Here is a 17,685-nt window from a genome sequence, read left to right as displayed (position 1 = left end):
TGGTTTCCACAGGCATGAACATATAATGTGTATGCATTTACATGCACATGTGCATACACACAAACACACACAAAAGGCTCTGTAGTATGTGACATGCAGAGTGTGTCAGAGAAATTAGGAGTGGGGTGTACCTATGGGATTCAGGTTATGTGAAGCTCTAGAATGGGAGGTACAAATAATGGGAGCTCCCAGACCTTATCACAACTGCTCCATGATGGAAGTACCATTCAGGCCACAAAATTCAGCATGTAGGAAGAACCACATGTCAAAATGAAAACACAGACCTGATCCATCAAAGTCCGTAGTTCTGGGAAAGTCTCTAACTGCACTAACCTTGCTTTGGGCTTCTGTATTCCATTTCTGGCTCACTGTTCTTGGTTTGCCTTTTTTTTTTTTTTTTTTTTAAAGATTTATTTATTATTATGTATACATCATTCCTCCTGCATGTATCCCCGCAGGCCAGAAGAGGGCACCAGATCTCATTACAGATGGTTGTGAGCCACCATGTGGGTGCTGGGAATTGAACTCAGTACCTCTGGAAGAGCAACCAATGCTTTTAACCTCTGAGCCATCTTTCCAGCCCCCCTCCTTTTTTTTTTTTTTTTTTTTTTTTTACACTTTACTTTTTGTGTATTCGTGTGAAGGTGTCAGATGTGAGCTGCCATTTGGGTGCTGGAATTGAACCCCGGTCCTCTGGAATAGTACCCAGTGCTGAGCCATCTCTCCAGCCCCTTATTGTTTTGTTTTTTGAGACGGGGTATCATCATGTGCCTTTGTTTGGCCTGGAACTCACTATATAAACCAGGCTGGCCTTGAATTCATAGCAGATTCATCTGCCTCTACTTTCTGGATGCCAGGATTAAAGGTGTGTGCCACCACACCCAGAAACTGTAGGAGTGTTGCTTAGCTTGTGCGAATCCCTGGCTGCAATCTCCAGGGCTGCAGGTCAGCATTGTTCCCCTCTGCAGGCAGTCCCAGTCCTGTATGCCGGATGCCCCCACCCCTCCTCTTGCCCACGTAGATTGGAGTGTTGTCATTCTTAGCTGGACTGGCAAGCCTCGTGAGCATCTGCATCTAAGTTTTCACCCAAGAAAACAGAGAATCAGGAACTGTTCCTTCCAAACCTCTCCCAGGGCAGGCTCCGTGTTGCCCTTGCATTTCATTTCCAGGGTACCCTCCTTCCCAACTCTCTTGGTGGTTCCTGGTCTGAGGTAGGCAAGCTGGGCTTGGCTTCTGACACCAAGACTCTGAGGAGGACAGTTGGCCAGGCACACTACTCTAGCAGCCTGCCTCACAGCTGGTACCTCCCTGCTTCTGGACTATGGCTGGGCTTGAGCACTGGGCACAAGGGCCACAATGTCCAGGATGCAGATTCTTGGCATCTGGATGCCTTAGTGTTCCATACTGGAACAGGTAAAAGGATGAGCTCCCAGCCTCTGCACTCAGACCCTCACTTAGTCTCACGTGGTCTCATGGCTCCTCTGGGCTGAGTTGTGGCCTGCAGCAGGAAAAGAACATCATATTGTTGCCCTGTCCTGTGAGAAAACAGGGACACTTTCCAATAGCCGAGCCAAGGCGAAGGGTCTAGAGGGGGTTGGTCCCATTGCAGTGTGTGAGCAGACAGCTGGTAGAACTGGCTCTAAATGAAAATAGGATTGAGCTCTGAATCAACCTGTACCAAAGCCAGCTACTTGGATCAAGGCACTCCTTGGCTTTAAGCCAGGACTGGCTTTTTGTCATAGTGCCATGAGTATTCCATGGAATGCAGGCAGATGGGCAGCACACAGGCACGGGGAGGGCTGAGAGGGATTTGCTGGCTCCACTTGAGCCTCATTATGTCCAGAGCTGCCAACCCTTCTTCCCAGAGTAGAAGTTTGCTGCTGTGAACATGTGGCTGGGATGGCAGACGTCCTGATAGGCAGCCCACACACTCTAAGAGCCCCAGAGAGTGGGCAGAGACCTTTCCCATTACTTGGGTTGGTTGGTGATTGTTCCTGATACTTACTTTGTCTTCTCTGGTCTTAGAGGACCCTACAGGTCCTTCCCTGTTTTCTACATCTTGGCTCTTGCCCTCTGGGAAAATGATCCTGGGTTGTAAGGTCTAGGGAGATCATGTCTGGAGGTTCTGAGGAAACCTTTAGGATGGCAGTCAAGCGCTAGAGGTAAAAGAGGGTCCTGGGGGTGTACATCCCTCTACTTCCTCAAGTCCCAGGGTGGAGGGTATGAAGTATACAGGCCCATGGTGAAGCTGGGACAGAGTCTGCACAATGTGGACCTGGGCTTTTATTGCTGGACCAGGGGCATATCACAGGAGGAAGACAGGAGAACAGGCACGTGTGAAGAGGTCAGAAGGGTCAGTCCATGGTCCAGGGGAGGCAGAGGCCAGAGTCACCTATCTTGGACTGGTAGACAGCGTTGAACTTTTCATCCAGCTCAGAAGTAAAGTGCTCCCTCCAGTCCCCCACAATACCTGGGGGAGTAAGGGCAGATGGCATGAGTCAGACAGAGAGAGAAGACATCAAGGATGCAACACAGCCAACCCTGAGAGACTGACCACTCTTTCTCCATCCCCACACTCTGAATAATGTCCTGTAGGAGGTGTGCGCACCTCCCACCTGAGACTTAGGAATATGACTTGATTTGGAAGTAGGTTAAGAGATGAGAAGAGTGGCCTAACCTAGCCACTGGGAGTAGTCTAAAGTGATGCAACCAGAGACAGGGAACACTGGAGTACAGGAGTAATAGAGGCAGAAGCAGCCTCCAGAAGGAGCATAGCTCAAGAATGCCTTGTTCTGGCCTCCAGGGCTGTGGGAGAACGACCCTAGTCTGTGTGCTTCAGATGACTGCCAAGGACCCTTAAGACCTGTCCTAAGGATTTGTCCCGTTGGAGACTTTGAGGACAGTTCTAATTCTTCTGACTGTTAAGAACATAGGCGAGAGGGCCAGGGGGTTTTGTCAGGGACAACAACAAGGTATACTTTTAATTGCCATGGGGACCCCACAGGCCCCTCCTTCTTTTCTACATCCAAGCATCCCACAGATACTCAGATAAAGACCTTTTCCACAACCCACTCTTCAGAATTGGTTGTATGGGGCTGAACTCAGGCAATCCTAGAACACATGGCCCATGATAATGGTAAAGGTCAGTTTACCTTTACTCTGGAAGTGTTGCCAGAGTTGGAGTTGGGGCACTTTCTGAGAGGTATTTAGAAACTCGGGTGGCTCTGGGAGGAGAGGGTTGAGACAATGCTGTAGCCTGGGGCCAAAAGGAGACCACAAGTGAAGGCACCACCAGAGGAGAATGGCACGGGGCAAGGACTGTCTTCAGCACCGCACTAACGCTGCTGAGGAATGAGGAAGGCCAGAGAGGAAGGTATGGAAGACAAGTGGACAGGGTAGGCTTAGGGGCTATAATCAGATACAAAAAGATGGGAGGTCAGCTGTAGTGTGCACACCTCTAATCCCAGCACTCAAGACGCAGAAGCATAAGGATCTCTGTGAATTCGAGGCCAGCCTGGGCTACTGAGCAAGCTCCAGGACAGCCAGGACTACATAGAGACCTTGTCTCAAAAATAAACAAAAGATGAGGGTTGACTGGTCCCAGGATGGGTCCTGGGCCTTTGAATAGAGTCTGGGCGGGAGGCCTACCTTTCCTCAGGAACTTGCCCTGGCTATGGTCTATAATCTCCTTGGATAAAAGGCTGTAGTTGACCATGCTGCTCTGACTCATGAATGAGAAGCTGCAGTGCTCCAGGATGACATCTTCCTCTTCTGGTCCCAGGGACTGCCCCAGGAATTCACTTAACTTCTGGATGGTACGGCGGGGTTCCTGCACCCAGAAAGACCCAGAGGAGTGGATACATATTTAAGGCATTAAAATATAACAAGCAGGGGCTAGAGAAACAGCTCAGTGGTTAAGGAAGAGTATGTACTGCTCTTTCAAAGGACCCAAGTTCAGTTTCCAGCACCCACACGGAGGAGCTCACCACTGCCTGTAGCTCCAAGGGATCCAGTGCACAAATATCCACACAGACATACATATATAAACATAGATAAGAATAAGAGTAAGAAGCCAGGCATAATGGCTCACACCTTTAACCCCAGCACTTGGGAGGTAGAGGCAGGCAGATCTCTGTAAGTCTGAGGCCAACCTTGGTCTACAGAGTGAGTTCCAGGACAGCCAGAGCTACATAGAGAGACACTGTCTCAACACCCCCTGAAAAACATTAAAAATTGTACAAGTAATTAGAAGTGTGAACAACCTACTCAGTTCAGTGTTATCTGTTAAAGGAAGTAGCTGGAAACAGCTAAAAGCCAATTACATGGGTCCCTGGTAATGTAACAGCATTTATACCTAGTGTACTAATGGACACTGGGAATCTGCTCCTCATAGAGGGATACTCTCTCAGCCGAGACACACGGGGGAGGGCCTAGGCTCTGCCCGAAATGACATGATACTCTTTGATGATTGCTCATAGAAGGCCTTACTCTTTCTATGCAGCAGAAGAGGGATGGGATGAGGGTCGGTGGGACAGCATAGGAGAATGGAAGGGAGAGGGAACTGGGATTGATATATAAAATTAGACTGTTTCTAATGTAAATTTGAAAAATACAAAAAAAAAAAAAAAAAAGCCAGCCATGAAGGGAATTCATTTTAGCTATGTCTACACCACAGAATATTTTATTGTCATTAAGAACGCATGAGTGGGGACTGGAGAGATGTTTTAGCAGCTAAGAGCACTTGTTGTTTTTACAGAGGGACCAAGTTCAGTTCCCAGCACACATACAGCAATTCACAACTGTCTATAACTCCAGTTTTAGGAGATCTGACACCTTCTTATGACCTCTGAGGGTATCAGGCATGTGTGTGGTGCACAGATATATATATATATATGGACAAAACATTTACACATAAAAAATAAAATTAATAAATCTAAACAAAATTTTAAAAAAGAATACATAGGGATCTGGGTGTGTTGGTACTTGTCATTTTTAATCCCTCCCTGGGGGAAGCAGAGACAAGTGGATCTCTGTGAGTTCAAAGCTAGCATGGTCTACCCAGCAACTTCTAGGTCATCAAGGACTACACAGTGAAAACCTGCCTCAAAAAACAAATTAACACATATATACAAGCACATACACATACAAACATATATACACACAAGCATATATACATACAAACATATACATACATACATATGCACATGGGAGTGCATGCTTTGGATGGCAGAGCTGGAGAGGTAGAGTTGCTAAGGCCGTTCTGGAGCACAGAGGATTATGGGTGGGTTCCCACCATCAGACTCTGAACTTGTTTTGTTATACTGTTGAATTTTGGTTTTGCTTTGATTTGTGACTATGATTTGATTCCTGCCTCTTAGAGATGCTTTGAACTTTGAAAGGGATTTTGGATGTTTTAAAGAGACTGAACTTTTAAAGTGAATTTTTAAAGATGTTGGGACTTTTGAGATGGAATATATATGCACCCATTGGGATTTGGCTCCACAACTCTGCATTTTGACTGGCTGTGGTTTTCTGTAGTGGTGTCCAGCTGTTGCAAAGAGAAGTTTCCTTGATGAGGGGTGAGAACTACATTTATCAGTGGGTATAAGAAGAACACATACAAGTAGCATTATATGAAGTGAGAAGGTTGTATCTAGAAGTATATATGCATGTAGTAACAATGAAAGAAAAGGCTAAGAATTTTAAGGAGAACAAAGGGAGAGCTATATGGGAGTGGAGTTTGAAGGGAGGAAAAGGCAGGGAGAAATGTTGTAATTATAATCTCAAAGCATAAAAATGTACTCTTTAAAAATTAAAAAAAAAAAAAAAAAAAAAAAAAGGCCAGATGGTGGTGGTGCCTTTAATCCCAGCATTTGGGAGGCAGAGGCAGAGGCAGGCAGATTCTGAGTTTGAGGCCAGTCTGGTCTACAGAGTGAGTTCTAGGACAGCCAGAGCTACACAGAGAAACCCTGTCTTGAAAACAAAACAAACAAACAAATAAGTAAATAAATGGAATGTTTTATATTGTGATATTGCTATAATGTTTTGAATACAGAAGGAAAAAAGAAGATTGTTGTTTAATAGTGTTGTATTAGTGGTCAAATCAACTAGGGGGTCAATTGTCCTTGTGGCTTCTGTTAACTTGATGCAAACCCAGACTATTCTGGGAAGAGAGAATCTTGAGGAAATTCCTTCATAAGATTGTCTTGCAGGCAAAACAGAGGAGTGTTTTCTTGATTAATGATTGATGTAGGAGATCCTAGCCCACTGTGGACACAGAAATTAAAGCTCAGAGATTCACAACAGGGTACTCCAGGATGTCTGGTCTCAGCCCCTGTCAGATGCTGTGGCTGAGTAGTGGCCAACCAGGTTCATACCACCAATTGCCATTGACTAGAAGCAGGGAACACAAATCTTGAAAACTGAAACCTCAAGTATGAAGATATTTTTGTGTTTAGGACATGTGTTTTTGGCACTCAGAGACGTCATATCTTTAAAGAAATTTTATCAAAAAAAAAAAAAGTTTTGAAACTTGAGCTTAAATTTTTTTAACAAAACTCATTGGAAAGGCCTAAACCTCTACTGATGTGAATCTATTCGTGACTGTCGTTGTTCCCCTTGTTTTAATGTCTTGAGGCCAAACCAACGTTGTCTGCTATGGGCAAATGTGTACAGTTTCTAAGCCCAACAGGTCTTGGATTCCCAAAAATCCCTAAGCACACACAGTCTCAACAGCTGGAGCCAGAGCTGCAGGCATCTGAAAGGTCAGCCTTGTGGATATCATTTAAAAAACGTACTGTGAAGAAGTGGATTTCATCTTGTTATTCTGAGCTAAAATCTTGCTGTTTACACATAATATTGGAACAGCTCAGAGAACTCAAGGTTCTCCAGCATCGCGCATTGAATGGCTGGCTGTGCCAGGGTAGGCTGAGTAATCAGAAGGCCTGTCTGTTCCGTTAGAAAGTGCAGAGGCTGGAAGGAGGAGCAAATGGAGTGAATGTATTCATGCACCAAAACTGCTTATAGGAGCTTATCTAAATTTTCAAATGCAGTCAAATATAAATCAAAGGTTACTTTGATGAATAAACACAAAAATAATGTCAATGGACTGAAATGTATAACTTACGGCACATGGGGAGACCAAAGAGAGTCAGTTCTCACGGGTTCCAGGGATCAAGGCAGTCTAACAAATGCCTTTAGCCATTGAGTCATCTCTCTGGCCTCTATTCCTCCCCACCCCCCTGCTTTCAACTCAGCAAACAGATCAGGCTGACCAACCAGTGAGCCTCAGGCATCTGCTTGTCTTTGCCTCTCAATGGGTATCACTAAGCCTGGCTTTTTGATGTGGCTTCTGGTGATCAAACTCAGGTCTTCATTCACATTCCAGGAGCACTTTACTGATTTAGCTAATCCTAGCTCCATTGTCTTTTTCTTTTTTTCTGCTTCCCCCACCCCCAGGTGGGGTTTCTCTGTGTGGCCCTGACTATCCTGAAACTCCTCGCTCTGTAGACCAGGCTGGCTTTGAACTCACAGAGCCTGCCTCTGCCTCTTGAGTGCTGGGATTAAAGGTGTGTGCCACCACCGCCTAGCCCCAGACCCACAATCTTAAAATTGTAATGTACGTTACAACTTTTTGAAACTCAGGCTGGAGAGATAACTCTGTAGTTAAGAACACTCATTACTCTTACAGAGGATCTGGGTTCAACATGGTGGCTACAACTATTCATAACACCAGTTCCAGAGGATCCAACGTACTCTTCTGACTTCATTGGGCACCAGAAATACACATGGTACATAAACATACATAAAGACAAACACTTATGCACATAAGATAAAATAAAAATAAAAACCGGGCAGTGGTGATGCATGCCTTTAATCCCAGCACTCGGGAGACAGACAGGAGGATCTCAGTGAGTTCAAGGCCAGTCTGGTCTACAGAGCTAGTTCTAGGACAGTTAGGACTACTACATGGAGAAACCCTGTATTGAAAAACCAAAATAAATAGATAAATAAAAAAATAAAGATAAAAATTGTTTGACTCTCTTAACAATAAGACTCACAGTTGCTGTTACTTTCAGAAAGTTGGAGACAGGAGAGTATGTCTGAACCAGAACAGGTAGAGATGCAGAAAGCACCAACATTGTTGGCATTCCTGTTTTAGAAAAACAACCTCCACAGAATGTTCTGGAAGAGCTGGGGACACCAGGGCTTTGACTGAGGAGGACTTGGCTATAGGTGGCCTGTTGGATATGTGGAAGGGGTGCCCACCTGGTGCAGCTCCTCATAGGTGACAAAAAGCAAATTTAGGTCCTTCTGGAGGCCCAGCCACCCCTTCACATGGTCAAACCAGGATCCGAAGAAGCCTGGGGAAGGAGAAAACAGAGAAGGTGCTGTAATCCCAGCTGCATGTGGCCGGGACCCAGGAGGAGCAGGGTGACCTTAAAGGTGGCTAGAGCAAAGAAGTAAACCTGCCCACCAGCTACGTGACAAGGAGGAGGCTCTATGAGCCACCTCAGTCCCTGAGACCCACCTGTGCCCTCGAGAAACTCATCCACAAAATCTTCAAAGGAGCCAGGCTCAGGCAGGAAGCCAGCTATTCGGTGAAAGTAATAGAACGAAACGAGTGTGTCCTTGGGGTTCCGTGCCATGTACACCACCTGGTGGACAGAGTCCTGAATCTTTAGTTCTCCGAGGTTCAAGACTTCCCCAGCTGCTGTGACCTGAAGTGGCTGAGCCCTGGGCCCCCGTCTAAAAGTGTGGGTGGGAAGAGTAGCACAATGCTGGCCTGGAGCCCCCAAAACTGTAGTGGGGAGTGGATGCCAGACTTGGTCGCTGAGCAGCCAGGTGTAAGGTCTTATATGGCTAATGAATGGGTTGCCCCTGGGAGCAGGTTTTGGTTTCTTTATTGTTACATTAATTTTCTTTTCTTTTTTTTTTTTTTTTGTAGGGGGCATTGTTATTCACTCCCTCAGGTTCTAGGCAGCTGATGGCCACTGACACTCCACAGGGTAAGTGGGCCTTGCCTAGCCAAGTTTCACCAAACTCCAGGTCACCTGGACACTGCCGGGAGAACACTGGCATGGACCCGTGTCTTCGAGACCTACTTGAACTTCTCCAGCTCCTCCCTACCAAGGTAGGAAGAGATCTCTCTTCCCCAGAGCCAACCACTAGTCAAGATGGATGACCCTGACACTCACTACACTTGGACGGTTTCGTCCATCCTCCTCCCTCTGGCTTGGCTACACTGCTGGCCTGGCAGAGGCTTCCTGTTGTATAGACCCTGCCTTAACTCCAGCCTAGGTCTGACGATGCTGCAATTCTATCCTCCTACACTCCTTTTTCTTCATCCCAGGACTTGAAGGTGAAGCCATATCCTTTGGACCCTTTTGATCCCCAAAGCCTGACCCCATCTTGGCTCTTGTGAAATGCTGAGGAGTGTGAAGGCACATGTTTCCTACCTTGGCTTTGGACTTCATCAGAGCTGGGGCCAGGACTTTGGCAGACAGGTGGGAGGTGAGCAGACGAGGCCAGGAGCTGTTGAGCTTGGGAAGGAGGCTGCTAAAGGAGGACTGCTCTATCCAAGGCATGCGGGCCCAGTTGGGGAGGTGGTGAATAGGCCATAAGTGGCCCTTACAGAAGATAAGACTCAGTACCTGCTGCATCCATGTGGTACCTGCAGGGCAAGGGATGGGAGTATGGGGTGGGGCAGGTGATGGGGGTGGGGCTCTTCTGCCTAAGACTTTGCACACTTCTTTTTTTTTCTCCTCAGAGTAACAGATTAATTAGGAGGATTATTAATAGTGTAACTAGGATGTCAAGGGTTCTGAAGCAAGCCTCGTCCCTATTTTCACTGTTCTACCTTTCACGGACCACAAAACCCAAATCTGGTCAGCTGAATGCTCTGCCAGTTTCCAAAATGTTTCTTATTGCTGAGACCTTAATCAATGGGTTTTTGTTTGTTTGTTTTGTTTTTGTTTGTTTATTTTTGAGACAGGGTCTCTCTACATAGCCCTAGCTGTCCTGGTATTCAATCTGTAGACCAGGCTGACCTCACAGATCCACCTGCCTCTGCCTCCTGAGAGCTAGGACTGAAGGTGTGGGCCACCACACCCGGCCTTCAGTATAGCTTTTATCATCTGTATTTTGGCTAACATTTTGCACATGAGCACTTAGGAGTTTTCTGTTTTTTTCCTCCACCACAACTAGGTAACTTCAATTTCAATTCAGGGGCTTTCTAAAGAGCTTGGGCTTTCTCCCCTTCTGTCTTCTCCCTTCCTCTCTTTCTTGGGGTCCTACAGGTGGAACCCAGGGCTACACATGAATTAAGCAAGTCCTCTACCACTGCCAAACTCCAGCTCCTTCCTCTTGTCTTTCTATGCTTTCCCACAAAACTGCCTACTTGTGCCAATGTAGGTTTGCTTTCTGTTTGCTTTTAGCAAGCACCTAAAATCTCTTCCATGCATTCTGTCCTACAGCCCTAGCTTGTTACTAAAAAGCATGTTTTGGGTTGGGGATAGAGGCTCAATGGTAGATCACTTGCCTAGCATCATGAAGCCTTAGGTTTTAGTCCTTGTTCCATAGAAACAAAAAAGTAAAAACGGAAAGAAACAAAAGCAGGGGAAAAAATCAGAGTCTGGAAGTGGAGAAATGGCCCAGGAGTTAAGAGCACTGGCTGCTCTTCCAGAGGATGTGGATTTGATTCCCAGAACCCACATGGCAGCTCACAACTGTTTGTAATTCCAGGTCCAGGGGTGTGACAACCTCTTCTGGTCTCTGTGGGCACCATGCATGCATATGTTGTAAAGACAAACATGCAGACAAAGAATCCATATACATAAAAAAGTCATAAATAAAACTAAAGAAAAGAGAAAAGAAATCGCTTGTCCTCATGTACTCCACAGTAGCCACTTAGAGTTACCTCTAAGTAACAACAGTAACAACAGCAGAGAAAACCCTACGATAGTAGTGACAGAGACCAACAGGAAGGAATGTGTAAAAGCTACGTGGGAAGAGTGTTCCCGCCTCTGTGAAGACATGGGGGTGGGCTGGGCAGATGGAGAATCCTCTGTCCTTAGACAGGATGTCTTGACAAAATAAACAGACCAGTCCTTCCATGTTAATCTGTAAATCAAACACAATTCCAATAAAAATACCCTCAGGTTTCTACAGAGTCAGACAAATTGGTGCTGAAATTACACTGAAAAGAAACACATGGCAGCCAGGCCTCAGAACTCAAATGGAGCTCAGTGGGGGAACAACAGTGGCCCCGGCAGGAAGCCCAGTGATAGACACAAGTGTGGTCAAGTAAAGGAAAGGTCAGGGCTGTGGTCCAGTTCAACCCCTCTGGGTCAATAGAGTAGCTCTTTGGCAAAACACAACACGAGGTCTGTACTTCACACAGGGATAAAACCAAGGGTGAACACTGCAAACAAACAGACCAATTCTTCTTTTGTTTTTGTTGTTGTTTTGAGATAGGGTCTCACCATGTAGCTCTAGCTGTTCTGGAACTAACTTGCCTCAAACTCACATGATCCACATGCACCGCCACACTCGTGGCAAATTCCTTTATGACATTCATACAGTGACTGTTCCTAAGTATAGCACTAAATATTAGTGAGCCCACACAAACTCAGAGGCAAGCAAGTGCAAGTCTGACAATACTTTGCTAGCCGGCACTATGGCTTGAATCCAAATTGCCTCTAAGAGGCCTATGTGCTAGGAGGGGGCCTGACAAGATGGGGCCTGTGGGAGGGTTTTGGGTGGGGATTGTTCTCTGAAACAGTACGACCCCAGTTTCTTCTCTTCTCCTTGTCCTCCTTCTCCCCTCTTCTTCCTTCTCCTCTTCTTTTGGGATGGGGTCTCCTGTTAAACTTGTGATCCTCCTGCCTCCACAACTGAGCACCCGAGTGCTGGGATTACAGACAAGTGCTGTTATGCCTGCTTTGTTTCTGGCCTTCGAACCCCAGACCTTGCCCATGCTGGCAATCACCCTTCCAACTTACCCCTATCTCTTAGGTCTTTGTCTTGTTTTTTTTTCTTGGATGGATGCCAGGGCCTTGTGCATGTTACATAAGTGTTATGTCACTAAATCACCCCATGGGTTCCTTTCTCTTCCTCCTTTTCACTTCTCAGCCATAAAAAGGGTGAATTTGCTCTGGCAAGTCCTCTCCACCATGAGGTGCCACAAGGCCAAAGCAATGATACCCATGGGTCATGGGTTGGGATCTCAAAACTGTGAGCCAATATAAACTGTTTATAATCTGATTACTGTAGGTATATTTCAGAGTGAGTGAAGGCTAACTCAACACTCATCAACTGCTAGCTGATCAGTACAGAGGGATGAATTAGAAAGTCCCTACTGGTGGAACTTTAGTTCAAGCACTTGTAGAGGCAGAAGCAGGAGGATCTCCAGGAGGCTAGTTTGGTCTACAAAGCAAGTTCCAGGCCAGCCAGAGCTACATAATGAGACCCTGTTTCAAACACAGGAGGAGGAGGAAAGGAAAAGAAGCAGTTTCAGGGTGCCCCCAAGACACATTTTCATTGCAAAGCTTAAGCAGTAAAGCTATAGCTATAGTTTCTGGCTCCGCTAGATTAACAATAAACCAGGGCAACCGTAACAACGCTGTGTAACAGGGTTATGGGGACACATTCTCCCAGCCTTACCTTTCTTCTTTTATAAACGTTTTATAAAAATGTAAGTCAGAAGTTGGTGGCACTCCAGCACTCAGGAGGCAGAGGCAAGCTTATCTCTGTGTGTTTGAGGCCAGCCTGGTCTACAGAGCTAGTTCCAGACTCCAAAGCTACAGAGAAACCCTGTCTCAAAAAACAAACAAACAAACAAACAAAAAAGTCTTAGGCTGGGGCATGGTAGCATATACCTTTAATTCTAGCAGCGGCATCGGATATCTTTCAGTTCTAGGCCAACCCGGTTTACATAGTGAGTTCCAGGATAGCCATGGCTACAGAGAGACTCTGCCTCAAAACAAACAAATAAATCCTTAAAAAAGATAAAAACAGCATACACCAAGATTAATGACAACATGCTGCCATCAACCAACTCTTTTTTTATGTTTTGGGGGGAGGTGGGGTAAGAACAGAGTTTCTCTGTGTAGCCCTGGCTGTCCTGGAACTCGATCTGAAGTTCAGAATGGCCTCAAACTCAGAGATTTGCCTGCCTCTGCCTCCCAAGTGCTGGGTTAAAGGCGTGTACCACCACACCTGGTGATCAATCATTTCTTCCACCTATAATTTAGAGCCTTTTTTTCTCTCCGTCTCACCTGCTTGTTCTCCAGGCCCACAATGGCTACTCTATTCCTTTGTTCTGAGAGCAGAGGAGCTGGGGCAGGCAAAGATGGAGGGGGCCCTCTTAACACCTTCCTCATGGGACACTCACTGCCAAGTCCGGGGCCTATAAAGATGTATTTAATGCTTTTTCCATGCTGCCTGAAGGCTGACCTCACTTCGTGGTAACAGCAAAATTAGCCTGAGTTTCTTCTGCCTTCCTCACAATTTCACAGATCTGGTTTTTTTCCACAGACCTTGGCATCCTGAGGTGATTTTGTCTTTTCCTTATTATGTTGGGAACATCTGCATTTTCAGGGAAGGAAGCCTTTGCTTTGGGGATTGAAGGACACTTGAACACAAGCACTGGATTCTGTGGCCATGGATTCAATAACTGGGAACCTTGCTATGAGATTAATGGGCTCAGTTCTGTATGCACCATAGATACACTGGCAATTCACATTCTAGGTTGGATGAAGCAGACAGCGTGAGGTTTTTATCACACAATTTAAGACAGTAGTTAGTGATTTCTAGAATTTTCCCTTTAGTGTTGTTAGACTACTACTTGAGTCTGAGTAACTGAGATCACAAATAAGGGGGAAATGACCTGATTATATCAAGGAGATAAGAGATATGGATATAAAAGGTGTCACAGAAAAGTTCTGGGATCATACAGAAACTGAGCAAGAGTGGCTTCCAGAGAAGGCTGGGGCTTCCCACTTTCCTGCCTTACGGCACATCTATCTATGTCATCATTCATTGCTTTTATGAAGACAGGCAGAGCTCTGTAGCTGGCTCTGTGCTCTCTCGAGCAGGAAGGTATGAGTGTTCCAGAGGGCTAGGTGTTGTCCCATTCTGTAGAGCCAATCCGCCTCTGGGAGCTTGAAGTGGAGGGACACAAGCGGCAACTGTGTCAATAAGGCCAAAGCAGGTTTTCTGAGAAGGGAGAGGGAGATACCCAGGGGCCGCTGTGCTCTGGCAAAGCAAGACCCAACTTTGAATGTCTACTTGGTGACTCCTTCAGGCCTCCATTTACTCCAGACAGTGAAGGGCTGGCACCTGTATGGTGCTAAGCCACCACACTGGGCTTACTATCACTTTATAACCGAATGTCCCAGAATATTTTAGTCTTGGTGATGGTCTTTCCAGAATGCCTACCTGGCACACGTCTTTAATCTCAGCACTCAGCAGGCATAGACAGGTGGATCTCTATGAGTTCGAGGCCAGCCTGGTCTACTGAGCAAGTTCTAGGACAGCCTCCAAAGCTACAGAGAAAACCTGTCTTGAAAAACAACAACAAAAATTGTAACCCAGGTCCTCACCTACACCAAGCAAACACTCCACTGGGCTGTGCCACATCCCATTTCTCTATTTTAGACATTCGAAAGGAGCTTTGGCCATGGGCAAAGAGGAGGGTGCTCTGGGAGCTGCGCTCCCCCTCAAGCAATCACCTTTTCCTAAGGGCCCTAGATGTTCTGGAATAGTAGGTCACAGGGCCTTCCCTTAGCTTCTCTAGCTTTCAGGATAGGGAGGAGGGTTACCACCTTTTCTAAGTCAGACACTAATCTAAGCAACTGCAAACCAGAAAAAGCTTTTCACAGCAGATGTGGCCCTTTCCTCCCATCCTGCCTCTACTAGTTCACGGTGTGATGACAAGAGTCAGTAGTATATTTTGCTAACTACAGGCCAGGCCCTGCTCTGTCTGGATCTGCTTGCACAGTTATTGAGGGATGATTCCTCCCCACCCCTATCCCATGCAGGGACATTGACCCCCTGGATCCAGGACCCAGGCAGGACTTAGGGCCCATAGCTCTGCTGCCCTTTCCTGTAAGAGGATAGAGAGAGCTGTATGCACAGCCTAACCGATCTGGGTCCAGGCCCACCCACTGCATTCCTTCTGGTGGGAAGCCTAGCCCACAGTCCAGGCTCCTGAGCAGATGTGAGATGTGAGGAAGAGAGGTCTCTGACCCAGGGATTGGGGTAGGAGGGGTGGGGGGGGTCTAGGGGCAGGGAGCAGGGGGAGGGGAGCAGGGGGAGGGGAGCAGGGGGAGGGGAGCAGGGGGAGGGGAGCAGGGGGAGGGGAGGGGAGCAGGGGGAGGGGAGCAGGGGGAGGGGAGCAGGGGGAGGGGAGCAGGGAGCAGGGGGAGGGGAGCAGGGGGAGGGGAGCAGGGGGAGGGGAGCAGGGGGAGGGGAGCAGGGGGAGGGGAGCAGGGAGCAGGGGGGAGGGGAGCAGGGGGAGGGGAGCAGGGAGCAGGGGGGGAGGGGAGAAGGGTGGCTGGGAAGGAGGACAGTTATGTGGGGTGGAAGGAAAGCAGGTCTGGTGGAAGAGGAAGAGGAGGCAGGAATCTGAAGTGTAGGAGGGGCACCCGGCCCTATCTGCTTGCTCCTCTATGACACTGATAGCCCAGGAGACCCTGGTGGCCAAGTCACAGGAGGCAAATCTTACAGCCAATGGGCATTATGATCCCTAGAGATATATACAATTCCCTAATCCTGACTGGGACCCTCACCCTGGGTGCCTGCCCTTATGGATTCAAGATGGAGAGGATGGCCATGCAGGGCCCTGAAGAGCCACGCTGGCACCCCAGTCGCATGGCAGGAAGGGAAAGCAGGCGGTGCTTGGGATTAGAGGGCTCCTGTCCCCCACACAAACACACTTCACTGGGGTGATATACACCATTCACCTCAGCATGGCTCAGGGCTAGGCAAAGCTTATCCCCAAAAGACCACATGCCTAAGAGCACCCCAGATGGAGCCCGGTTCTGAGCACCCACCCCACATCACCACCAGCAGCATTCTTCCCACAGGCTCAGAAGCATGTTCACGAAAGTGCAGCTAGGTTAGAGAAGTTAGTGGGAACCTGACAAAGGTATGCGGAGGCTGCTGATGCCCAAGGTAAGGACACCCTACAGCTTCTTGAGGTCACTAGGTAGAAGAACGACCAGCCAACTCTGCTACTAAGGCTCATGGAGCTGGTAGGTTCCCCTCTGGTATAAACTCGGGCCCCAGAGGCAGCCCTGCAGCTCACACCAGTCATAGGTGACAGGGGTCTATTTCACAGTGCCAAGAAAAGGAGTGCAGCCCTGCGGATGAAAGGGAACTGCCATCCCTGGGTTGTCCAGGCTCTTGTCCCAGTCCCAACCTCTCACCTGACTTGGGGAATGTCACCAAGAGGATGTCTGTGTCCTGGAACTGGAAAGCACAAGCCGCTTTCAGGGACTCCAGAGTGTGCATGAACCCTGGGAAGCGGATGCCATCGAAGATTTCAATGGTGTCCATGCGTTCATTCATTCTGGTGCTGGCAGGAGTGGGGCTGTAGGTGAGGGAGTGTGTTACCAGCAGGTACAAGCCCAGCTGCCATTCCATCATTAAAATGTCCCAGGGATGAGATGGGGCCACACCAGGTGGCTGCTGGTGTTCTCAGGCATCTTTCCAGGACCACCTCAGAACCTTGGTCAGACTTGCCTGTCATCTGGCCCAAGAAGGTCCCTATTCCTTTGGCTTTGGGCTGGCGGTGGCATCCGTTTGGCCTTGAGACTGTGGCCCATTGCGTGGCAGAACTCTGCCTTGGCCCCGTTCTTGGCCACTTGTATGCAGGGCTGCCCATTAGCAGCAAACATGTGTGGTTGTGATATATTGTGAACATTCTTGTGGACTTGGGAGCTGCTCATCTCGTTCCCAGAAACCCCAAAGCAATAGTGGGAACTGTGTCCAGAAGCCCCATCTATCAGAGCGAAACTTCTCACCCACACCGTCCCTTCAGTCTTCCCACACAGCTGCCCTGCCTGGGCTGCCAAGAATATTTCTGCTGAATCCTGGAGCAGCCCTTGACATTAGCCCCACCTCCGTGTCCCCTCGGAATCCCCACTCACCACAAAGTCCTTCTCTGCAAGCTGTGCCTCGCTGTCTGAAAGCAGCCCAGCCCTAGAAAATATGGCTCAGGCTCTATTTGGGCAGTTCCAAAGAGGCTCCGCCCCAGAGCTGCAGGGCTCTGGGGCAGATGACTACGGGGTACCCCGCCCCCAACAGACCCATTTGGGGGAGGGGTTGGGAAGAGCGCCCCATAGGCAAGCAGTAAATGGATAATCTTCAGGACAGAAGCCATTCTTGAGCGGACTAAGATATAATTTAACAGTAACCTGGTACGACACAGTTTTCCTGTTTGAAAAATGCTCCCCTGTGGAGGCCCTGGCCAGGAGGGGCCCGGAGGGGGCAGTGCAGCAGCATCCCTTTCTCTGTATTCTGACAACACAAGAGGGCAGCTTTCCCTGCCACCCCAGAAATCATGCTGTTTATATAAGTTTTACATTTGTGGTAAGTAGTAGATAGTACAAAGTAATCAGAGCTCTAACAAAGTATGTCCAGGAAGACTTTTCCATCTCCCGTCACCGCCTAGGCCAGTTG

General features: G+C 47.8%; 1 protein-coding gene across 2 annotated transcripts; it reads right to left on the bottom strand.

The window, feature by feature from the left end:
- Positions 1–2,280: 2,280 nt before the first annotated feature.
- LOC127234466 (sulfotransferase 2B1) lies at positions 2,281–17,290 on the bottom strand. Of its 2 annotated transcripts, XM_051201414.1 has the most exons (7): positions 17,154–17,281; positions 16,431–16,594; positions 9,459–9,673; positions 8,531–8,657; positions 8,269–8,363; positions 3,649–3,829; positions 2,283–2,470 (listed from the first exon to the last, which is right to left on the bottom strand). In XM_051201414.1, exons 2-7 carry the CDS (start codon positions 16,570–16,572, stop codon positions 2,355–2,357), a joined length of 876 nt encoding a protein of 291 aa, XP_051057371.1. In that variant the 5' UTR covers positions 16,573–16,594; positions 17,154–17,281; the 3' UTR covers positions 2,283–2,354. The 2 variants fall into 2 exon arrangements, with proteins under 2 accessions (XP_051057370.1, XP_051057371.1); XM_051201413.1 differs by lacking the exon at positions 16,431–16,594 and having other exon boundaries at positions 2,281–2,470; positions 17,154–17,290.
- Between the last annotated feature and the right edge of the window lie 395 nt (positions 17,291–17,685).

This window comes from Phodopus roborovskii, unplaced genomic scaffold (genome assembly GCF_943737965.1).
Source record: "Phodopus roborovskii unplaced genomic scaffold, PHOROB, whole genome shotgun sequence".
NCBI lineage: Eukaryota > Metazoa > Chordata > Mammalia > Rodentia > Cricetidae > Phodopus > Phodopus roborovskii.
The sequence above is the reverse complement of the archived record's forward strand: the minus strand, read 5'-3'. Positions and strand labels throughout refer to the sequence as shown.